At 50.6% G+C, this 19,978-nt stretch overlaps 8 protein-coding genes across 8 annotated transcripts; 5 read left to right on the top strand and 3 right to left on the bottom strand.

The window, feature by feature from the left end:
• The first annotated feature begins 100 nt into the window (after window positions 1-100).
• K444DRAFT_593015 (uncharacterized protein) lies at window positions 101-1,889 on the top strand. Its single transcript, XM_024878280.1, has 4 exons — window positions 101-236; window positions 317-1,325; window positions 1,382-1,521; window positions 1,613-1,889. Exons 1-3 carry the CDS (start codon window positions 168-170, stop codon window positions 1,501-1,503), a joined length of 1,200 nt encoding a protein of 399 aa, XP_024734507.1. The 5' UTR covers window positions 101-167; the 3' UTR covers window positions 1,504-1,521; window positions 1,613-1,889.
• Window positions 1,890-1,894: 5 nt separating this feature from the next.
• On the top strand, window positions 1,895-3,623 carry K444DRAFT_593016 (MFS general substrate transporter; the record flags this gene model as incomplete). Its single annotated transcript, XM_024878281.1, has 5 exons — window positions 1,895-2,121; window positions 2,174-2,292; window positions 2,334-2,725; window positions 2,753-3,322; window positions 3,369-3,623. 5 exons carry the CDS (start codon window positions 1,895-1,897, stop codon window positions 3,621-3,623), a joined length of 1,563 nt encoding a protein of 520 aa, XP_024734508.1.
• A 1,445-nt stretch (window positions 3,624-5,068) lies between these two features.
• Window positions 5,069-5,913, top strand: K444DRAFT_533656 (putative RHO3 protein; the record flags this gene model as incomplete). The annotated part of the gene is made up of 4 exons (XM_024875169.1): window positions 5,069-5,121; window positions 5,237-5,287; window positions 5,347-5,396; window positions 5,447-5,913. The coding sequence occupies 4 exons, from the start codon at window positions 5,069-5,071 to the stop codon at window positions 5,911-5,913; spliced, it is 621 nt and encodes a 206-aa protein (XP_024734509.1).
• A 2,703-nt stretch (window positions 5,914-8,616) lies between these two features.
• Window positions 8,617-11,587, bottom strand: K444DRAFT_31034 (uncharacterized protein). Its single transcript, XM_024871805.1, has 3 exons — window positions 10,866-11,587; window positions 9,386-10,817; window positions 8,617-8,903 (listed from the first exon to the last, which is right to left on the bottom strand). The coding sequence occupies exons 1-3, from the start codon at window positions 11,372-11,374 to the stop codon at window positions 8,844-8,846; spliced, it is 2,001 nt and encodes a 666-aa protein (XP_024734510.1). The 5' UTR covers window positions 11,375-11,587; the 3' UTR covers window positions 8,617-8,843.
• Window positions 11,588-13,212: 1,625 nt separating this feature from the next.
• On the bottom strand, window positions 13,213-14,902 carry K444DRAFT_31059 (cysteine proteinase). The gene is made up of 3 exons (XM_024871806.1): window positions 14,767-14,902; window positions 14,654-14,717; window positions 13,213-14,555 (listed from the first exon to the last, which is right to left on the bottom strand). Exons 1-3 carry the CDS (start codon window positions 14,869-14,871, stop codon window positions 13,255-13,257), a joined length of 1,470 nt encoding a protein of 489 aa, XP_024734511.1. The 5' UTR covers window positions 14,872-14,902; the 3' UTR covers window positions 13,213-13,254.
• Window positions 14,903-15,734: 832 nt separating this feature from the next.
• Window positions 15,735-17,150, top strand: K444DRAFT_615010 (uncharacterized protein). Its single transcript, XM_024880632.1, has one exon. The coding sequence runs from the start codon at window positions 16,191-16,193 to the stop codon at window positions 16,764-16,766; it is 576 nt and encodes a 191-aa protein (XP_024734512.1). The 5' UTR covers window positions 15,735-16,190; the 3' UTR covers window positions 16,767-17,150.
• Window positions 16,856-17,654, top strand: K444DRAFT_31069 (uncharacterized protein). The gene has a single exon (XM_024871807.1). The coding sequence runs from the start codon at window positions 16,944-16,946 to the stop codon at window positions 17,436-17,438; it is 495 nt and encodes a 164-aa protein (XP_024734513.1). The 5' UTR covers window positions 16,856-16,943; the 3' UTR covers window positions 17,439-17,654.
• Window positions 17,655-18,278: 624 nt separating this feature from the next.
• On the bottom strand, window positions 18,279-19,870 carry K444DRAFT_533612 (putative COP9 signalosome complex subunit 2; the record flags this gene model as incomplete). The annotated part of the gene is made up of 3 exons (XM_024875165.1): window positions 18,279-19,514; window positions 19,560-19,779; window positions 19,827-19,870. 3 exons carry the CDS (start codon window positions 19,868-19,870, stop codon window positions 18,279-18,281), a joined length of 1,500 nt encoding a protein of 499 aa, XP_024734514.1.
• Between the last annotated feature and the right edge of the window lie 108 nt (window positions 19,871-19,978).

The raw sequence follows: 19,978 nt of genomic DNA on the forward strand, positions 1-19,978 counted from the left end.
AGAGGGGGCGCGCTAATCGCTTGGCGCTTAGTCAACTTCTAAGAACAAAACACTGGTGAAACCCGCCCTGTGAATCCCCCGCATTTATTTCGCACCACGTGCCGTACAACAGAAGTTCATATGATCCCCTACACTCTCATTGCGGCTGGTTTACACGGTCATGCACAATGGCAACACGACGTCCTCATAAAAAGTCGAGGAGGGGCTGTGGGCAATGTAAAAAGAGGCATATTAAGGTACGCGCCGCTGCCTGGCCTGTTCACGCCCGGAATCATGTTCTTTTCGCGCTGTCCAGCTAACGTTGCACTATATGCAGTGTGACGAAGAACATCCTAACTGTCAAAACTGTCTCCAGAGTGGTTTGAATTGTGACTTTCCGCCTTCTTCTACTGAAGGTGCCTCTCCAGTGACTGGAGCATCGAGGTCGCGTGCACAACACCATCCGCACTTGCCCGATTTTTCAGAGCATGTCTCGCCGCGTTACACAATCCAGCCTTCACCATCTGATTCTTCCGATACTGCGACCTTTGCTATTACCCTCTCCGACCTTGAGCTTACTCACCACTATTCCACCGTTACATGTTTAACTCTGGGCAGAACGCCAGAGGCGGGTCGTGTATGGCAACACTATGCACCCAGACTGGGGCTCTCCCACATCTTTCTCCTTCGTGGTCTTCTCTCCTTTGCGGCTCTCCATCTTAGCCATCTCAGACCTTCGGATCGTGCATATTACCGCAAACAGGCATTGGTTCACCACGATCAAGCGCTCCAAGAGTTCCATACGGTTCTAGCTACGATTATTGAGACCAACATCGATGCGGCATTTCTCTTCGCCAGTTTGCTCGTGACTTACACTTTCGGCTCGAAAGATCTTGACACCCCAGAGACCAGCAGCGAGGACGCCCTTGATGACATCAGCAACTCTTTATTCCTTGTGCGTTGTACCGGTGCCATTCTAGTGCCTTTCCGGGAGTCTTTATATACAGGCGAGCTTCGGGCACTGCTGAAGGAACGACAAGGGTATGAATACCTGTCCGACGGGATCACGTTACCCGAATTCAGTGCACTGGCTACTGCATGTACGAACGCGGGGAGCGGAAGCGATACCGTTGCGACGGCTGCCTATGTCAGCGCTATTGAGCAACTGCAAGCTGTATTTGCCAAGGTCCAGGCCACCGCCTCGTCGGAAGGACGACCGGACATCGGCCTGGTGATGATCTGGCTAGTAAATGTGCCAGAGCAGTATGTTACATTGTTAAAAATGCGCAAGCCAGAAGCTTTGATTATCCTGGCTTACTTTGCGACCATCCTGTGTCATCGAAATGGTATGTACACTTCCGACTGAAGATTTCTCGTTCAAAGGTAACATAGCGCTGCGCAGATAGTTGGTGGCTAAGAGGCTGGGATGGCTATTTGATCTCGGCGGTTGAGAGTCAGCTAAGTGAAGAGTGGAGGTGTTGGCTAGAATGGCCAAAAGCTTTGTGTCAGCAACGAGAGTTATGAAAGAACACATCAATTACCGTGAGTTAATATATTACACAATCATGCTCCCAACGCTCATCCTGACCTACAAACATTTACCCCCGATGCTAACCACACACCTGCATAACAGCGGGAGCTAGGAATCCGATCCGTGTTCCGTGCGGCCATGGACCCCGAAGCAGTAAAGGGGGGGGTTGTATACGTTAAGCGAATACGGCCTGGCATGTGCAGTTTCGCCTCTACGGCAAACAAGTTCCGACACCGCTGAGAAGAACTGTACTTCTGCTTTATATATTACTATTATCATTTCAACTGCAAACGTAAAAAGTCTCTGCCCATTTTCCTTCACCCAGTTAGCAGAATGCCACATTCTTTCCAAACCGAGGAGAAAGGTAATTCATCATCGTATGGCATGGACGGAGATGCAACAGCTGTAAGCAAGTCCAAAGAGAATACCAGACGATTAAGCGTCGATATTGAGCAAGACGCCGAGCCCAATGGACCACGAGCCCATCACAACCCCGGGGACCCGAATGTGGTGGACTGGGAAGGTCCCGACGATCCTGAGAATCCAATGAATTGGTCCACGAAGGAGAAATGGCGCAATGCGTCTATGCTTGCTATTATGACACTCATCACGTCGGTTGTCCTGCCTCTTCTTTTCTTGGATGGAGGCTGATCTTTATCGCAGTCCCTTGGCTTCCTCAATGTTTGCTCCTGGCGTTCCAGCAGTCCTGAAGGAATTCAGAAGCACCAGCTCGATTCTAGCCTCCATGGTCGTCTCTGGCATGTGGTTTCTTTGCTTTCTTCGTTCATACGAGAAGACCCACTAACACGGAAACTATCAAAAGTGTACATTCTAGGATATGCTGCTGGTCCGCTTTTCATCGCACCTTTATCAGAGATGTACGGCCGTGCTCCAATCTACCACATCTCAAACGTTTTTTTCCTCATTTTCACAATTGGCTGTGCCGTCAGCAACAGCCTCAACATGCTCATTGTATTTCGACTCCTCGCCGGCGTTGCAGGATCGACAGTCATAACGATTGGTGGAGGCACATTCGGCGACCTTTTCAGTGCAGCTGAGAGAGGTCCCGCGATGGCTATCTGGGCCATGGGCCCTCTGCTTGGCCCTATCATCGGCCCCGTTGCTGGTGGGTTCCTTGCTGAAGCGGCCGGCTGGAGATGGGTTTTCTGGGTCATTACCATTGCTGCAAGTCGAACTCCAACTCCTTTTCAACGCGTATGCAAGTCTTCTCACATCTGATAGGCTGGACTTTTAACACTTGCAATGTTTGCACTGATGCGGGAAACTTATTCCGTCAAAATCCTGGAAAGGAAGACTAGAAGGCTACGAAAGGAAACCGGGAATCAGGACTTAGTGTCCAAGCTGGACTCAGGTCTCACCCGGAGGGATCACTTACAAAGAGCGCTCTTGTTGCCTCTTCGCATGTTATTCTTGTCGCCGATCGTCCTCATCTTCTCAACATACATGGCTATGGTATACGGCTATCTATACCTCATGTTCACCACCCTCACTGAAGTTTTCGAGCGCGTCTATGGTTTCTCAACTGGCACTGTGGGCCTCGTCTATTTGGGGCTTGGTTGTGGAATGTTGATTGGTCTCTTCATTTTTGGTGCCGTCTCAAAAATCTCAGCAAAGAAACTGGCTGGAGCTGGCGACATCACTCCGGAGTCTCGCCTGCCCCTGATGATTCCAGGAGCTTTGTGTGTTCCGATTGGGTTGTTCATTTACGGCTGGACTGTTCAGTATCATGTCTTTTGGTTCGTGCCAATTTTTGGGAGCGCTCTTGTCGGCATCGGCTTGATATCTACTTTCGTAGGTCATACTTCCATTCTACCTCTTCTTATCCTAACAGTAGCAGTTGCCAATTTCAACGTACTTGGTGGATACATTCACCATCTACTCTGCTTCTGCACTGGCAGCGAACACTGTGTTACGTTCTTTAGTCGGAGCTTTGCTGCCTCTTGCGGGCCCGCCTATGTATGCAAAGCTAGGATTCGGATGGGGAAACTCCTTACTGGCGTTTATTGCGCTGGCCATGTGTCCTTTGCCGTTCTTGTTCTGGAAATACGGGGCGTGGATTCGGACTAATCCGAGATTTCAAGTAACACTATAATCATCTGCTAGATAGAGACGTATAGAAGCCCTTGTTTAGGCTGGCCTGTTTTTCTTCTTCTTCGTGTTTTAGGCATTATAAGTAAAGAGCAATGACCATAGAGTTGAATGACGGCACGCACGAATTGAAGCACAGCCCGAGTTCCCGCCAGCCATGAATCCAAAATTCGATCAGGTGGTGCTGAAACATGAGCAGATAATCTGTGCAAAGTGTATATTATATCATAGGGCTTCTTTAGCTATCTGACTTTGTACCGTTCGTCTTCCCCGGTAAAGAGAGAAGTTTCAGGCACTCCAATATTCAATATAGGAGCGCCGCCCTGGCTTCCAATGCCCTCACAAGCGATCCCCAATCGGTTCACGTATTCAACTGAAGAGAATTATACGTTACTTGCCCCATGCTGCTTATCTCCCAACTTAGATGGCAGTGCTGGGGCTGAAGCTGACGTTGTGCTGAACCTCGAAAGTTCAACTTAACGATGTGGAGAGTCGAGAAAAGTCCTTCACAGGAGCATTTTGCCAAACTCCTTTCTCAGCCATATCATCAATTTTGACATTATGACCCGGGCCCCTCTAGCCTTTCCTGGGGCAAGTCGAGAACTTTAAATGCAAGGAAAAAATCACTCTCAACAGAAGAGGTCTGCGTCTCAGGCGCAGAAGTCGATGATCAACCAACCATTCCATGCGGCGATCATCCGCGTCAGCAGCGCACGCCTCATGCAGCCACTTCCAATATATTTATGCAGCTCACTGGCATAACTCATGTATAAATAGAACAACTTGCACAAAGCGCATTCTTCTGGAAGGCAGCTCGGCCGAGGCTGTGGCTGTGACTGGTCTCAGAGGAAGGTCACTCTATGCCGACAGACGTCACTTCCACCTGCTCCTTACTTGAGGCCAATGAATAAGCTGAGATTGCAGTGCCTAAGTCAGGACGATTTATTGGAATCTTGAGATGAAATTGTGAATTTATAGATGCCAATAGCTGGGAACCCTTGCTTCCCCACAGGTGGCACTCAAGGCGAAATTTAGACTTTCCCGACTCGTCTGTTTGTGCAGCGGGCCAGATCGCTCCTGCCATGCAATTTGCCCTCCCTCGTCGGCATCTGTGCTGCATTTCCGCCGACACCAAAATCTAACTAAATCTCATCTCACGTACTAGACGCTTGTGCTCCGCGCCCCAACCTTGTATTCGCTCGTCACATCACCAGTGACCTCCAACAACGCCTGAGCAAATGTCCTGCCGCTGTGCGAATCAATACAAAACCTCGTCGCTGTCACTGAACCACGAATCATTCGCCTTGTGCAACATCGCCGACATCTAGGCAGTCCCTCGCTCCTCCCCCTTTCTCGAATCCCGTCACCTTCAACACCACACTAGCTTGACCAACAAAAGCACAGTCGTCATTGCGGTATCACCGACAAGCAAACAAACAAAGAAACACCATGCCGTGCGGAATCGGAGGAAACAAGACGACCCAGCGGAAACTGGTGCTATTGTACGCTCTCCCCCTCCCCTTCGACAAGTGCAGAGCCGAGGCGCATGTTCCCGTGTCGCATGATAGATCGCAGGCAGATGGCCATTGAAGGACACCCAGCTGACAGAGTTCGCAGAGGAGATGGAGCTTGTGGGAAAACATCGCTGCTGAATGTGTTCACAAGAGGGTGAGTGTCCAATTCGCAGATCGGGGAATCAGGAGACCATCGCTGACATTAGCACGTAGTTATTTCCCAACGGTCTACGAGCCTACCGTCTTCGAAAATTATGTACATGGTAAGCAGTCAATTCTGCCCTATAGAAGCTAATGCTAATTAAATCGCCAGACATCTTTGTCGACAATGTCCACATCGAGCTCTCCCTCTGGGATACAGCGGGTCAAGAAGAATTCGATCGACTCCGCTCCCTCTCCTACGACGACACCCACGCAATCATGCTCTGTTTCTCAGTCGACAGTAAAGACTCCCTCGAGAACGTCGAATCAAAATGGGTTGGGGAGATCGCCGAGAACTGCCAAGGCGTCAAGCTGGTCCTGGTTGCGTTGAAGTGCGATCTGCGAGAACAAAGCGCGGAAGAAGAGGCGGACGCAGATGGCCAACATAGAGAGAAGAAGGAGATGGTCAATTATAACCAGGGATTGGAGGTCGCGAGGAGAATAAATGCGCTGAGATACCTGGAGTGTTCGGCGATGCGGAATCGTGGGGTTAATGAGGCGTTCACGGAGGCCGCTAGAGTGGCGTTGAGCGTAAAGTCGAATGGGGGAAAAGACGATTCGAAGTGCAGCGTGATGTAGGGAGGCATTCGTGAGTGTTAATTCTCTGGAGTTGGCGTTGGCGGATTTGTTCAGCGGTCATTGTGTGTGCTTGCACACTTGCCATTTCCTTCTTCGTTGGAGTGGAGGGTTGGGAGACAAAAGAGCTCAGGGTACGGATTTGTGGACCTCGACATTACATCGACTCGATCGACCTCCTCGACTCCCTCATATCCTCCATCTCCGCAACCATTTTGCGGGAGAAAACGGATCGGATTTATACCCTCTTTATAATCACGGCGTTCAGTATTGGTGGCCGACTTAATTTTCATCATTCCCCCTTTCCCTTCTTCGATTGGGGACATTTCACCTACCTTCCTTTCTGCACATATATTGTACCTTTACAGATAGGCGGGAGTCTGGATATTTGCGCTTTTGCGCGCACGTTTGAGGGAGCAACTGGTGCCAGGTGGGACAGGTGAGGGAAACAAGACGGTACTTTGTTCATAATGCATCGAAGAGAATGGAAATGGAGACTTTGAAAATAGACGGTTGGTTGTCTACAACTCTGGTCTTGGTGCATCCAGAAATAAGGTTTGAGGTGGTGTGATGTGACCCTACAGCTGAAATGCCCTCCAACAACGCAAAGCTTCATCTTGCTAGTGCAACCCCAAAAGGCACAAAAACCAGTATCGAACCGATGTAATGAGTATTATAGAAGTCAATTTCAACCTCGGGAAGCTTTAGCTTGAACTAAGTGGATAGGACGCGGGGTAGTTGAGCACGACCGCTAGCCTTCAGGGTTAACGAGGTGGACCCGTCGAACTCCATGTCTTGAACCTCCCACTTTCCCAGGTTTTCACCTTGATGTCCATTTCCTTCCTGCTTCTGTTCCTCCCTCCCCTTTTCATTCTCATCTTCTCCTCGTCCTCTGCCCAAACACAAGTATAACAATAAATCAAAGTGCCAGCACCCATCACCCCCTACCAGATCCACATTCCAGACAGCAAACTCCAGCGTCTGCAGCAGGAACTTGAACTCGCAGACTTGCCTACCCATGAAACTGAAGACGCAGGATGGATACGGAACCGCCCTGTATCTCCCCCTTCCCTCTCCTCTCTCCCCATTCCGTCCCAGGCTAACACCTACCCTTCCTTCCAGATCCGATATAAAACGTTCAACGGAGTCTTGGAAGACGAAATACGGTTGGAGAGCGCAAGAAGAAGAATTGAACAGACTCCCCCACTTCATAAGCAAGATCCTGGTGGATGGGTACGGGGACATCGACATCGACATCCACTTCCTCTGCCAGGAATCCTCGTTCCCTCACTCCATACCACTGTTATTTGTACATGGCTGGTCGAGGAGTTTTCTTGAGGAGGGTAGGACCTTGCCTTTGCTGCAAGGTGAGATAGACATGGAGGAATATGGAGAGAGGGGGCTATTGTTAGGGAGGGAGGCATTGGAGGACTGCTGATGTGGTGTACAGTAAGACCTCGAAATTAAGCAATACGGTGAGACGTGCCATAAACTGACGTCTGCTCTTGGTTACTCTCAATATGGTCCATCTCCCTTCACTTCTCTTCCACCTGGCTAACAACAAAGTTCAGTAACACAAGGCGGAGACTGGGGATTCTTGAGTAAGTACTAAGTCTGTGTGAGGAAGAGGGGACTTGCTGATGAGTGAGAAAAGTTATCAGTGCCTCGTACACCTGTACAGTCCGTCAAAGCAGCCCACACGAACTGGATCTTAGCCTCGCCTCGCCCCCCACTCCCCCCTCCTCCAACACCGAGCCTGTCTACACTGAGCGGGAATAAAAGGCGCTAGCAAGGGCACAGAACTGTTGGGAGAGGTTATCTCGCTATCCAGAGCACAAGGTCTCTTCCCACGCCCCCTCCACTGAACACCACCATTCAACACACACTGATCATCCCCAGCCCTCAACAATGTCCCTCTCCTTCTCCGGCTCCCCCGTCGCCTTGCTATCCTGGATCTACGAGAAGCTCGTTTTCCTGGCCGGACGCCTACCCGTGGACGCCAGACGAGATACTCACTTGAGTGTCCCTCTATTGGTTTAGCGCCGCTGGACCAGAGGCGAACTTGTATCACTATTGTGAGGCGTTACATGGGAAGGAGATTATGGTCCGTGTCGTGCAGACGTATATTGATGTCCCGCCTGGACTGGCGGGTTTTGCCGTGGGGATTAGTAATGCGCCCAGAGGCGGGTGGGATACGCTGGGTCCGGTGGTTTGGAGGAAGACTTATGAGAAAGGGGGGCATCTCGCGGTGTGGGAACGACCGGAGGATCTTGTGGGTGGGAAGTGTGAGATGTGGAGGGGGGGCGAGTGGTGTTGTAGAGGGCAGGAGTTGGCATGACTGATACGTTGTTGTTAGATCTATGACCTATGTATTTGAGTTGTTATGTCTTCAACTGAGTGGGGTTTATACTGTGTAATCTTACCTCTTGATCGTGTTGAAACTATGAGCTTCCTAGCGCTGCAAAGGTCTTAAATAAGTCAAGATTTCTGAATGCTCCATTGCTCCTGCTGAAACTGCTGGTTGTCGTTAGGAGATCAGGCCATATCTGCGTACATAGAGAGAGAAGTTGAATAATTACCAGCAGGCCCAAGTAACCGTGGCGGACCAGCACTCCCGACGTTATTACAAACTCGTAATACATTTACAAAGTCTTACTAAAGCAGCCAAAAGGCATTGTTCACTGTTTAAGGTAGAGCACTCGAAAACTGCCAGATGTTTCTCACTAGCTAAATTTTTAAGGTGCTAGAAAGATATACACGTCTCCACGACCCATGGTTCAAATCAGTAGTGACGAGTGAAAATTCATGAAAGAGTCAGTAGGCTTTCTGCCCTCCCTTCTAATCCAGAATTTACCACTCATCGCCTCCTTATCATTACTTTATTGTGCAACTACCCTCTTTGTTCCCCTTTACACTTTATATCCTTAAGAAAGCTACTGGGGCGTTGGAAGGCATAGGAGGCTAATAATGCCAGGCAGGGAGTATTCTACTCCCTTGATAATCAATCTAGGCACAATTTCTGATTTCCGTAGCTCTGGAGAAGAATTAATTCGGGCATTACATAAATAAGGGAGGTAAGTACTAACCTGTAGAGTTCGGTTTAAAGATCATGTGTATTATCATTTCTAGGACTACCTGTCTTCTCTCGAAAAAGGAACGCTAATAAAGCAAGGAGTGTTCCTTTCAAGAGTGTTCCTGTGAACACTTTACATCTCTCTCTCCCTCTAAGCAGAGAGCCCTACTTTGTGCTCTGCAAACCCTGTTGACACGACAGCAGAGCGCCCTTCAACAGCGCCGTAATAACTAGATTCATCGGCGGACTATTGAAATTGCAATCCGTCGGCAAAGGCGGCTCCTTCACAGGCGCAACCCCAATAACCTTATGCAGCGGATCGTCTGCGTCCGGTCGACTCGTAAGCGGCTTCACAAACTTGAATTCCTCGACGACGTCCTCGCCCGCTGCGCCGATCGCCGCAAGCGCGTCGTAAGCTATAATGTTGATGAAGAACGGGACGAGCTCTTCGACGGTCGGGTACGGCTCGTCGGGCTCGTGGCCAGAGGAGAGCCAAGCGGAGCGGTTCTTGAGGTACCAGGGCTGCGTCATGTGTGGCGCGAAGGGCTTGTCGGAGCAGGCTTTTAGGTAGAAGCTTGAGTCTTGGCCGATTTGTACTTTGCGGAGGTAGGGGCCGAGAGGGTGTTGTGTGTCTTCCATGAACTCGAAGACCGTTGTGGGGATGGCTGTTGCGAAGGTCGCGACTTTGGTCCACACTGCAGAGGGAATCTTGTTCTCTTGCATGAATGTGTGGAAGATTTGGGCGCCGTCGATGTCGAAGCCGTTGTTCGCAGCTTCGGGGTCTGCGATCAATTTGTCGTCTACCATGCGATAGCCTCCTTGTAGAACCACATTTGAAAGGCCCTTCTTGAGCAATTCTGCTCCCTCTTCCGTACTAGCGAATTCGGCGATATCCATTAAGCTGGAAATGCCGAGGAAAGTCAATTTGCGATTTTCCTTAATTGCTTTCTCAAAGACAGTCTTGAGGAGATCTTGTCCATCTGGAAGTTCGTTTAGCCGCTCATCGGGTGGCATGAAATCATTGATGCCGGCGAATTCGTAGTCTAAAACTTCGTGCGGTTTTTGAGATCCTTTAGTACCTACACCCATTGGGACTTTTGGGAGACCTAGAGAATCGAGAGCGCCTCGACCAAAGAGTGCGCGCCTATCTGCTGGCATAAGGTTTGCGACGAAGCCCGCCAGTGTGACAACACCAAGACGATTAAGCTCTTTCAAGCAAAGCATAGCCGTTAGATCATCGTAGTCTTTTGCTAGATCCGTAATAGTGATAATATGGGGTGTTTTGTGGCCTCTGCGACCTGCTTTTTGTCGTTTGGCGACGATTCTGATAAGTTTCTCGTAGACTCCGCCCTCAGCATTAGTCAAGCCGTCAGGAATCAATGGATTCTTGCTCCTTGGCTCGTATGGCATATCAGCCGTATCATCCTCAGCTTCCGACACATATGTGCCGTCGTAAACTGATAAGACTGTCTCGAAGTGATCTAAAAGCGTTCGCTGTACAAATCGAGCTTCGTCCGCCGCTGATAGACAGCCAACGATATATTTTATCAGGTTTCTGCTATACTTCTTTTGAAGCACCTTGACCTTGAATTCGCCAAACTTCTTGCCGTCGTCTAGTGGATTGAGTGTGTTGGAATCCTCATCCCAGAAGCGGCCGTTGGTAAGGATATAAAACATGCATTTACCCACGTGCCAGATCGTATGAGGATTGGCAACGATATAATCTGGAATACCCTCCCAAGCCTGTTTTTTGGGTACAAGCTCTGAGACTAGGCAACGGAAGATCTCCCAAAGCTTCTTTTCAGGTATGTTTCCATCCTCGTCCTTGTATTTGCTTGCCTCCGTGTTAGCATCGTTACCTGCGCAGGGTTTGCATGCATACTCGTAGATTGTCTCAAGGAAGCGCTGTTTGTTGTCACCGATCCAAAACTCGCGATAGATCTTTGAAAATTCCTTGTCGCCCTCATGGGCAGGGAATATGCCCCCAACTGGTTCGTCCTGAAGGGTTAAGTGCCCCGTCCGATTGACGAGATCAGAGTTTTGTCGCTTGATCCAGCGTTTCTCGAGCGTATCATCGTCATATTGCCACCTTCCACAGGTGTTGAAATTTTCTCTTGTGTCCAGTTCTCTCCTCTTCCGCCATTTCGCTATTTCATCCTCTTGCCTCTTTGCGAAGCCCTCATCTGTCTCCCCCTTGTACTTCACGATATTCTTGCCGTACCGTTGAGCCCTTGACAGGTTGGAAGAGTAGTACCAGTCATCCATTTTATTTTGCTCATCCGACACGATTGTTGCGCTTGTCTTTTGCTTCTTACGTTGAAAAGCTTCATCGATATTGAGCGAGCCCCGACTGGAGCCTTCGCTCGCTTCCGAGCGAGGCCTTTTAGACATGATGGAGGGTAAAAAAGCGGGCGAAGAAGATGATGGAAGATGAGGCTGTAAGGTCGCGGGGATGTTGGTTTGTTGTAAATTTATCGGTGATTGTCACCGGAGCAGCTGGTCCCCAGTGAATGATAATGCTCTCAAAAGGTAGTCAACAGATGAATGATGAGTCAAACCCTTCATCCTCGTTGAGTTGTTTATACTGCTACTCAGAACAGTCGTCCTGTGGCACTTCGAATGCGAACAATGATTACAGCCTTGGGGCTGAATGAATGAATATGAGGGCTCAGTCCGACCAACCATTTCTTTCAGAGCTGCGATAAGAACAATGAAATGACAACCTGCTAGTGAAAGAGATACATGAACACATCGAGGTCGTGGGTAGTTGTGAGGGGCTCTTTGTGAGGGTTTGTTGCTTTAGGCGCGAAAGAGGATATCAAATGTCGTTGCGACAAGGCGCGACTCGCTGACCGTAGCTGTGATGCCTAACGAGGCTCAGCCACAAAGACACATTTTTGGGTGGATTTACGAAAGTGCTAGGGTTTCCACATTGTGGGCCTCGTAATAAGGCTGGCATATTGCGGTATATACTATTTCCGAGAAACCATTAGTGAGGCTGCATATTGTGACGAGGCGGACGAGGCATTCGCGGCCTGGGGTGCTTGGGGGCCGTTAATCACGTGATCAACGAGTGAGTGGTCTAAGAAGGATCCACATAAACTAGACTCAATACTCAAAGGAAAGCTTCTCAGTCTTCTGGATTTAGTCTCTTGACATATTGAGGCTCCCTGGCTCATTTCTTTTGTGTCACGTGCCCAGTGGTGGGAGATTCATATCACGTGATTATCGCGCTTTTCTTCGAACCGAGAAAAGAAGTTGTCCGATTCCTATATACTTTCTCTTGTCACCTGCTCCACAACTCCAAAGAAATGGAAATCAACCTCTCTGCTTCAAGTATAGCCTAGTTGAAGTGAAGTTTAATCGAAGTGGTTCATATTTTTCATTCCTAAAATGGTAAGTCTTTTTTCTCCACTTCAGTCATTCAACCTCCGCTTGCCATATTATCCTTCCTCCTCCGTCCCGCTTCACACATCCTCAATTTGCCTACCAAGCAAAAAACACAAACTTCTTGTAAATCTGGCACCTGTCCCCACACAAGCATGGAAACAAACTCTTTTAAGTCTTCCACAGACTACCTCCCCCTGTCGATAAATAGCTTCAAGATTTGGCAACAAACACAGCCTAGCAGTCAAAGAATCCCGTTCCCACAATCATTATCACAAACAACAATGCTAAACAGAGCACCGCCTTGGAAACAAATAGCAAAATCAAACCCCAATCACTTTTCGCCGCCGTAAAGAGCATAAATAGCAAAGTTGAATAAGTCACGCTGCGAGTTTGATTCCCCAACTGAGCTTGAGATGAGAAAAGTGTGGGAAAGCTTTAGATTCCATTCCATACCATGCATTTGAAACATCGCTTGCAAAAGAAAAAAGCTCCTCTTGAAGGGAGCAACGTAAGTTGTAGAAAAAAGGAGGAGCTAATCAACAAACAACAGAACTGAACGCCCGTTTCGCTTCGTTTGCTCCCATATTTTCGGTTCATCATCAATGCCAATTCAATTCAACGTGATATCATGCTTGCTTGATTCCTCTCTTCCTTTCTCATCGTCCTTTCTCTCTCGTTGTAGAGATCTCTCTGTATATGTGTGTCTTTGCAATAATCGTTTGCGTTCTGTTCTGCCACCAACCATATCATGCATTGCAGATGACACCAGTAATCCACCCCAAAACACAAATGTATGAATTTTCCGCCAATCAGATTACCGCCATCTATGTTCTCTTTTGGCTTGGAAACTTTCCGCTCACAAGCACCTTCTTCCCTGCGCGTCAGCTAGATCTCTTCCTTGGCGCTGGGGGTTCCTCAGATTCCGGAGTCCATTCTTCCGGTTGGAAGTTTGGATTATTATAATGAGCGGTATTGTAGTGACTATTCTTGAAAGTCGACGTCTGGAAGACAACTGGCTCTTGCCAGTCGGCCGCCGCTTCCCACTCGTATTTGCTTGGGCGGAAGCTGGATGTCGCTGAGCTGGGGGAGGAGAGCTCCGAGGGGTGCGAGAGGTGGGAACTTAGGGAGGGATTGGAGGCCAGTGCAGGGCGGGTATGCGGGGGGAAATTTGTGTGAATTGGTATTTGCGTCGTTGGCGCAGGAAAGGAGGAGTGGGGCGTTGCAAGTGTTGGCGAGGCTAGCGATGGCTGGGAGGGCGGCTGCGCGGGAAAACTTCCCGGTAGAGCGCTGGAGGAGGTGGTTGACGAGCCCCCAGGAGAAATCGGGGATATGGAGGCGGAAATCGGAGACGAGTTGTATGTGTGGTCAATTGGTTGCTGAGAATATTGAGGAGTGTGGAAGGGCTGGTGTTGTGGCGGTGAAGACAATCCGAAACCGGGTATGCAGAGAAGGGTTGCCATGTCGAGTTGTTGAGGGAATCCTCCCATCATAGCTGGTGTTTCATGGACGGAGATCTGTCTAGTAAAGGCTCGATTGACATGAGGGTTTCGAGCAACCTCATCCATGACTTGTATGGCCGCTGGCTCCTTGTAAAGGATGTCGTAGTGTGAAGGTCGGTATAGAAGGTGGATCATGGGGCAGCCTGGATTTATCGGGGCTCCATTTGAATCTTCTTGTCGGAAGATGTGACTGTTTGCCTGTGACCCTTCACTTCGATCGAGGTAAACAATCTCAACTGCAAAACCAATTGGTTTCAGTAAGATGTCAATCAGTAGCGTCATGCCCAAGTGGTCGATTTCCTGATTGACTGGCTCGATCCAGTCCTTGGTGTACCCATCCACTCCAAGCCCATCCGGTATGAAGTCTTGATATGATGTACGATTGCCCTTCAACCAAGAACTTGCAAGGAGCCGTAGGTGGTAGACGATCGAATCGGAAATCTCTCGGTTATTGAAGCGTTGCCGTAGCAGTTCCTCCGCAGCGCGCGGCGATGATGGAACTAGATCTGCAAGATCTCTCAGCAGATTGGTAGTCTCTGCAACCATGTCTTCGAAGAGCCATTCCTCAAAGCCCCCAACAGTTGTGAGCAGGTTGTTCAGCGAGGTCATCCGGGCCAGCTCCTCTTCCAGCTGCGCCCTATTTTGGAGCCGCAGTAATGTTTCGAAGTAACTGAAGCCGGCAGCTACAACAGATCAGCTATGAAGCAACAGGATATATCTGCGGCGTAGAAGGGACGTCGTGAAGGGGAGCATTGAAGGGGTCTGTGGGGCAGCAACCTACCCCGCCATCCGCAGTTTCCATCCCCCAGTATTGGACGATAATGAGAAAACTTCTGCGGTAAAGCCTGGCAGAGCGTCAGCGGGAGTGCAATTGAGGCCGGCAGACGAACTCACCGCAGTTTTGGCAACGTAGACGGGGTCAGCTTTGGCGTACTCCTCTGTGATGGCGCGGCTGCTCTTCTTCTCGCCCACCAGCGGACCCTGTTTTCCATTCAGCATTCATTGACCACATCTCACTTGCAGCCTCGCCGTACCTCTAACACGGGCTGGAAGTCTCGCGCCAGCGCCTCTTGTGCTTCCATATCATGACCTGCCATGGTGTGTTGTTGCGCGGTGGTGTTGGACTGTTGAGAGAATCGCGGCCTCCCTGGCGCGTGGTGGGTGTTTGGAGCGGCGGGACTGAAAATGGGGTCTCGAAACACCGTGGGACCACCGCTGTCGACCACCAAACCGCTGGCCGGGTAGGGCGCAAAGTCGGGGATTGGCGGTGCTACTCCATAGGATGCGAAGGGTGAATAAGGGGTGGGCTGTGGCTGGAACATTGCCTTCACTCTTTCTTTGTTCCTGCCTTCTGCAAGAGCTGGGGTTGGAGCTGGAGCTGGAGCTGGGAGCTGGAGCTGGGAGCCGGAGCTGGAGTTGAAGCTGTGAGCTTTATCGTCGCTGCCGCAGCCGCTGCTCTGCTGGCAGCAAGCGAGGTCGCTGGCTGGAGATTTCCGCTGTGCGCGCACGCTGCACTTTCGCCTGGCCAGCCTCTCTCAACCTCTCGCCGGCTGCAACTTCGTCTATTTCGTGCAACCCGAGCAAGCAATGAAGGGAAGGGTCCAGCAGCCAAGCCAAGCAAGGGCAAACAGCCGTGCCAATCGAGCCGAGCGGATGGTCCCAGTGTCGGTCTTCTACTGTATGTCAACAATACCGTGCGGCGTGAGGGCAGAACGGCGATGTGGTGCTCGCGGTGCTCGCAGTGCTCGCGGTGCTCTGGGCCCTGGAGATGTGTGCTCTGGCTTCATATGTTGGCCGTGGCCACGGACTCGTGCTGGATGGATGAAGGATGCGTTTCTGGGTGCTGGCTCCTGCTTCGAGCCTCCCCTGCTACATCGGCGATCCGCACCCCAAATCGCAAAAGTCAAGTAAGTACTCCCTATTCAGCCTGGAGACGCAAGCTTCCAGATCAGCGCTGCCGTCTGGTCTGGCTTCTTCTTCTCCCGTCGTTGCTGACAGTCAGTCCGCCCTGCCTTCGCTGCTGTTCTTGTCAAAGCTTCTCTACCGTTCTGCGTCCTTCCGCTCAGGATGTACTCCAGCCCTTTGTTTCCGTTGTGTGTTTCCGAGTATCACGACTACTTCATGTTGTTGAGTCTGTTCTTGGTGATATCCCTGTGGTAGCCCGCATGGGAGGGCAAGTATGATGGAGGAGGATGAAGATTGCGGAACACAGAACAGGTACACACAAGTACTAGTCGTCGGTATTTGAAGAGGCGGAAGCCAAGGGACCGATCATCTGAGACTGAGGGGGGGGTGCTCTGCTGCGATAGTACGGGGAAATGGGGGCTCGAGGCAATCGGGGAGGGAGGTATCTTCCGCCGTACCCCCGCTGCAGCAGAACTATCTATGGATGGGACAGACCACAGGATGCAAAGCTGGACGGCCAGTCCTGGTGGCCGCGAAGCATGTCGGCTTTTATTCTGGCCACCCACGATACATTTATCTCCAGCAGCGCACATGGGCACGGTCGACCAGCTTACCACAGGTCAGTTCCAGTTCATGAGCGAGAGCCCAATGCTCCTCCTGGCTATCCGATGGGCACACGCACACGACAATCCAAGTCCACCAATGCTGCACCCTATCCCACGTCGCCGCATCATTCGGGAGTAAGACAGCCCAGCAGTTCAGGTCCAGTAACTGGTACTTCCAGTCCCTACCGCGCGCTAACGGCGTCTGTTTTCCCCAAGATTCTGCTGAAGATATCCCAAATCCTGCAAGCCGGACTGATGTATCACATTGATAGCCTGACAGGCCATAAAAGCTGCCATGAACGGCGATGGGAAAGACGCAATACCACCCTCCTCAAGGGAAACAGCGAATGCCATGCAGGTGAAGGATCCTCGGAACCATGGTAGCCACGGCGGACCCCCAAAATCGAGTTTATTCCCTGGCCTCCTAGAGGACGAGGCCGAACAGCGATTATGTATGTGCTGGATTCCACATCGATGGTGCGTGCAAGGCAGCGGATGGCTGCAGCTAGCGATGAGCCATTTGAGACCTGACTTACTTCCCCTCTCGTACGAGTACTTTGGATGCCGGAGCATCGTCAGCTAGCCAGCTTTTGCCAATACATCTTCTCATCACAGTCACACCACTGCGCTTCTCATTTCACAAGCTGTCGACTTCGGACCGTTCGAAAAGCTGAACTCGAGCACACCAGCCTGCCACATTTCCTCACTTCTCACATAAAAAAAGTCCAAGTCCCCCGTCCACCAGCGACCAACTCACCAGACGTGCAGCTTTGCCTTCCACTCAGTACCACAGAGGTCCCTCAGAAGCCGAACCCGCAAGAGGTGCACACCACTACCCCTCCATTTGCAGGCAAATCCCGCAGCCATTGGCCAGTGCGCTGCAGCTCACATCCCGGGCCGGGAAGCGCTGGCACTGTCGCACCAACAGCACCTCGTGAAAAGCACCAGGATAGCTGCACGTTCGCTGGCCCTCCAGTGGAAAGCCGGCCTCTTAGCGGTATTCCCTCAGCTATCGCCTGGGATGGAGGGAACGCCCGCGCGATGGTACAGCCGTGAGTTGTGGGGCTGCAGCAGGTTCCCGCTCCCGTTCTGTATGGTGACCGGGAACAGCTGCATCGCCTTGAAGAGGGCTGCCGCTCTCCTCCTAGACGGGCCAGATCAATATTGCGCGGCAAGATTGGAAGCCTGGCTCCCCACATTTGCTCACACGTAACCCATTTTTTGGGGAACCGAGGCTGTTTATTTAGTCATCCCCAGGATCGTGGTTGCGAGGTTGCGATATTGCATAGCACCGAAAGTACTTCAGATCACATCCTACAGTACCGACAGCGGATGCAAGAATGGCACAAGTTGCTTGCTGGGAGGGCTCAACCGTGTGGTCGGCAAACACTCCACGCGAGCTGGCCCTGGACTGCATGCTGACTTACTCGAAAACCATAACGGCAAGCCGGACGAACGAGCGTTCTCCTATTAATCAAACGCCTCACTTACCATCCAATACATCTAGCCAACGAAGAGGGCCCGGAACTTCTGAGCTGTAGTAAGATTTTCGTATTTTCAGTGCCAATGAACGCCTTGCTAAAGCAATCCTGCATCTCCTGCAAGACTGCCTGAGAGTCGCCGATGGCGAAACAACTGGCGCCGAAACGGTACCAACTGCCATCTATCTTTGGAGAACGGACATGAAGTAATGCCGCGCAGCAAATCTGCATCCCAACTCCTGCTCCGATGCATGCATATCGCTACCACTCACCCCATTGCTTCCATTTGATTTCTTGCGCTCCAGTAAAACTCCATCAAATCATCAGTCATGGCTGCATGTGACCATTCTCCCATATCCCCAGCTGCTTCACTGGGTTCCTCCAGTTCCAATAAAACGGGGAGACGGCAATTTTTTTAATTGAAGAGCAAGCCTGCCGTGCCTGACGTCTTCTTCCCCTTGTTCTTGCCCTTCTGCATACCTCCAAATCCACCCCTTGCGGGACCCCCGCCGCCGCCAAAGGCCGCCAGCGCGACATTGTCGTCACCGATCTGCTGGACGTCGGGCATCTTGAAGCCCTCCCCATCGGAGAACACTGTTCTACAGAGAGACCCAATGGCTGAGGTCCACTCTTGCATGGCTCGGAGCCGCTCCGCGTCGCTGTTGTCCTCGATCTCAACAGTGCCATCTTGCTGGTTGATCTTGCCCTTGACTTTCTTGTCGACGATCAAGAAGCCCAGGATATCCTGGACCTCCGAAACGGGGATCTTCAGTGCCTTGCCGATGAACGCGAGGTTGAACCTGGTATATGGTGCAATGAGCTTGAGGACGGCTTTGGTACGCATGTTTCTGGTGACTTCGTCGATGTTCTCGGCAATGAAGGGATCAGACATCAGATCCTTATTGTTGTTCAACACGGACTCGTATTGGTGGATGTCATCCCTCTGATACGCATCGACGAGATCGGTCATTGCTGCAATGCGGGGATCATTCTTGTAAGGCTTGGTCTCTTGCGACTCAAAAGGGTTGATATCGGACTTCATCAACATCGTGGTAAGGACCAAATATTTTAGTACTTGGATGCGCTGCAGAGAACCAGCTTCGTCGTAGTTTCGGAAGGATTCGAAGAAATCGCTCTGTGCGTCCTTCCAGTTCTCTTCGCTCATATGCATCTTGCCACCACACTCTCGAATGATGCCCATGATCTTTGGATGCGGTACTGCTGATCGGACCTTTAGAGCACGTTCGTACAGTCGCTTTAGTTGTTTGTTGTTTTTCGTCTCCGCGTACATTTGAATTTCCAGGGCGTAGATCTCCAACGAGTATGTGCCTTTGCTTGGGTCATCTGAACCGTCCTCACGCTCGCAGGCCTTGTGCAACTCTCTTAACTTCTTTGTGATGGCGCCATAATCCTTTCGATCCAGGAACAACTTTGCCAATTTGATGTTGGTCTTCAACCACAGTCGTTCGTTGTTGGTACTTTGGAAGGATTCTAGGGTCTTGGAATAGAACTCCTCCATACAGTGTCTAGCCCTGTCATCTTCAGAGCCCTTTTCAATGTAATCAAGGATGTTGTTGATGGATTTTTCTGAGTAGTTTCGCGTGACGGCGCTTTTGACATAGGTGAGGAGTTCGGCATAATGTTCAGCGGCCTTGGAGGTCAGCACACGCCATGAAGCTTCAGAGAGTAACTTTACCTTATCGTATAGACCGAGCTTGAACTCTAACTTGATCGCCTGCTTCAGACCTTTGAAGCCCCAGTCGCCTTTCTCCTTCTCCAATGCCGGTACTCCCAGAAACTCTTCGATGGCTGCTTCCGGATCGGAGGCCTTCATTTGCTTGGCATTGTAGTATTTGTTCTCAATATCGACATCGCCGCCCTCTTCATCGTCGTCTTCCTCGTATTCAAAATCATATCTGTTGACGTTAGATATAAACAGCAAAAGATGGGGAGCTCAATATACCCCTCCTGATCCGAATCTTGCATGAAATCATCATCATCAGACATGGCTGCGGTTAATCGAGCACAGTTGATTTGATTGATAGTATCTGGCGGTGTGTGTCTGACACGGACAATATTTAATAAGTTCAGTTGTCAAAATATTTCACGTCGATG

The sequence above is a fragment of the Hyaloscypha bicolor genome (genome assembly GCF_002865645.1).
Source record: "Hyaloscypha bicolor E unplaced genomic scaffold K444scaffold_116, whole genome shotgun sequence".
Lineage (NCBI taxonomy): Eukaryota > Fungi > Ascomycota > Leotiomycetes > Helotiales > Hyaloscyphaceae > Hyaloscypha > Hyaloscypha bicolor.

Bases quoted from the DNA above. Each gene is read 5' to 3' on its own strand.
- K444DRAFT_31034 (XM_024871805.1), bottom strand. From the start codon at position 11,374: ATGTCTAAAAGGCCTCGCTCGGAAGCGAGCGAAGGCTCCAGTCGGGGC. The intron at 10,818-10,865 runs GTATGCATGCAA...CACGGAGGCAAG, and splicing joins TTCCTTGAGACAATCTACGA to CAAATACAAGGACGAGGATG. The intron at 8,904-9,385 runs GCGGCGATCGGC...TTGATTATCAAG, and splicing joins TTATAGCTTACGACGCGCTT to GGAGTAGAATACTCCCTGCC.
- K444DRAFT_615010 (XM_024880632.1), top strand. From the start codon at position 16,191: ATGGGGGCTCGAGGCAATCGGGGAGGGAGGTATCTTCCGCCGTACCCC.
- K444DRAFT_593015 (XM_024878280.1), top strand. From the start codon at position 168: ATGGCAACACGACGTCCTCATAAAAAGTCGAGGAGGGGCTGTGGGCAA. The intron at 237-316 runs GTACGCGCCGCT...CACTATATGCAG, and splicing joins GTAAAAAGAGGCATATTAAG to TGTGACGAAGAACATCCTAA. The intron at 1,326-1,381 runs GTATGTACACTT...AGCGCTGCGCAG, and splicing joins CATCCTGTGTCATCGAAATG to ATAGTTGGTGGCTAAGAGGC.
- K444DRAFT_31069 (XM_024871807.1), top strand. From the start codon at position 16,944: ATGCCGGAGCATCGTCAGCTAGCCAGCTTTTGCCAATACATCTTCTCA.
- K444DRAFT_31059 (XM_024871806.1), bottom strand. From the start codon at position 14,871: ATGCTGAATGGAAAACAGGGTCCGCTGGTGGGCGAGAAGAAGAGCAGC. The intron at 14,718-14,766 runs GTGAGTTCGTCT...ACGCTCTGCCAG, and splicing joins TCTACGTTGCCAAAACTGCG to GCTTTACCGCAGAAGTTTTC. The intron at 14,556-14,653 runs GTAGGTTGCTGC...GATCTGTTGTAG, and splicing joins TGGAAACTGCGGATGGCGGG to CTGCCGGCTTCAGTTACTTC.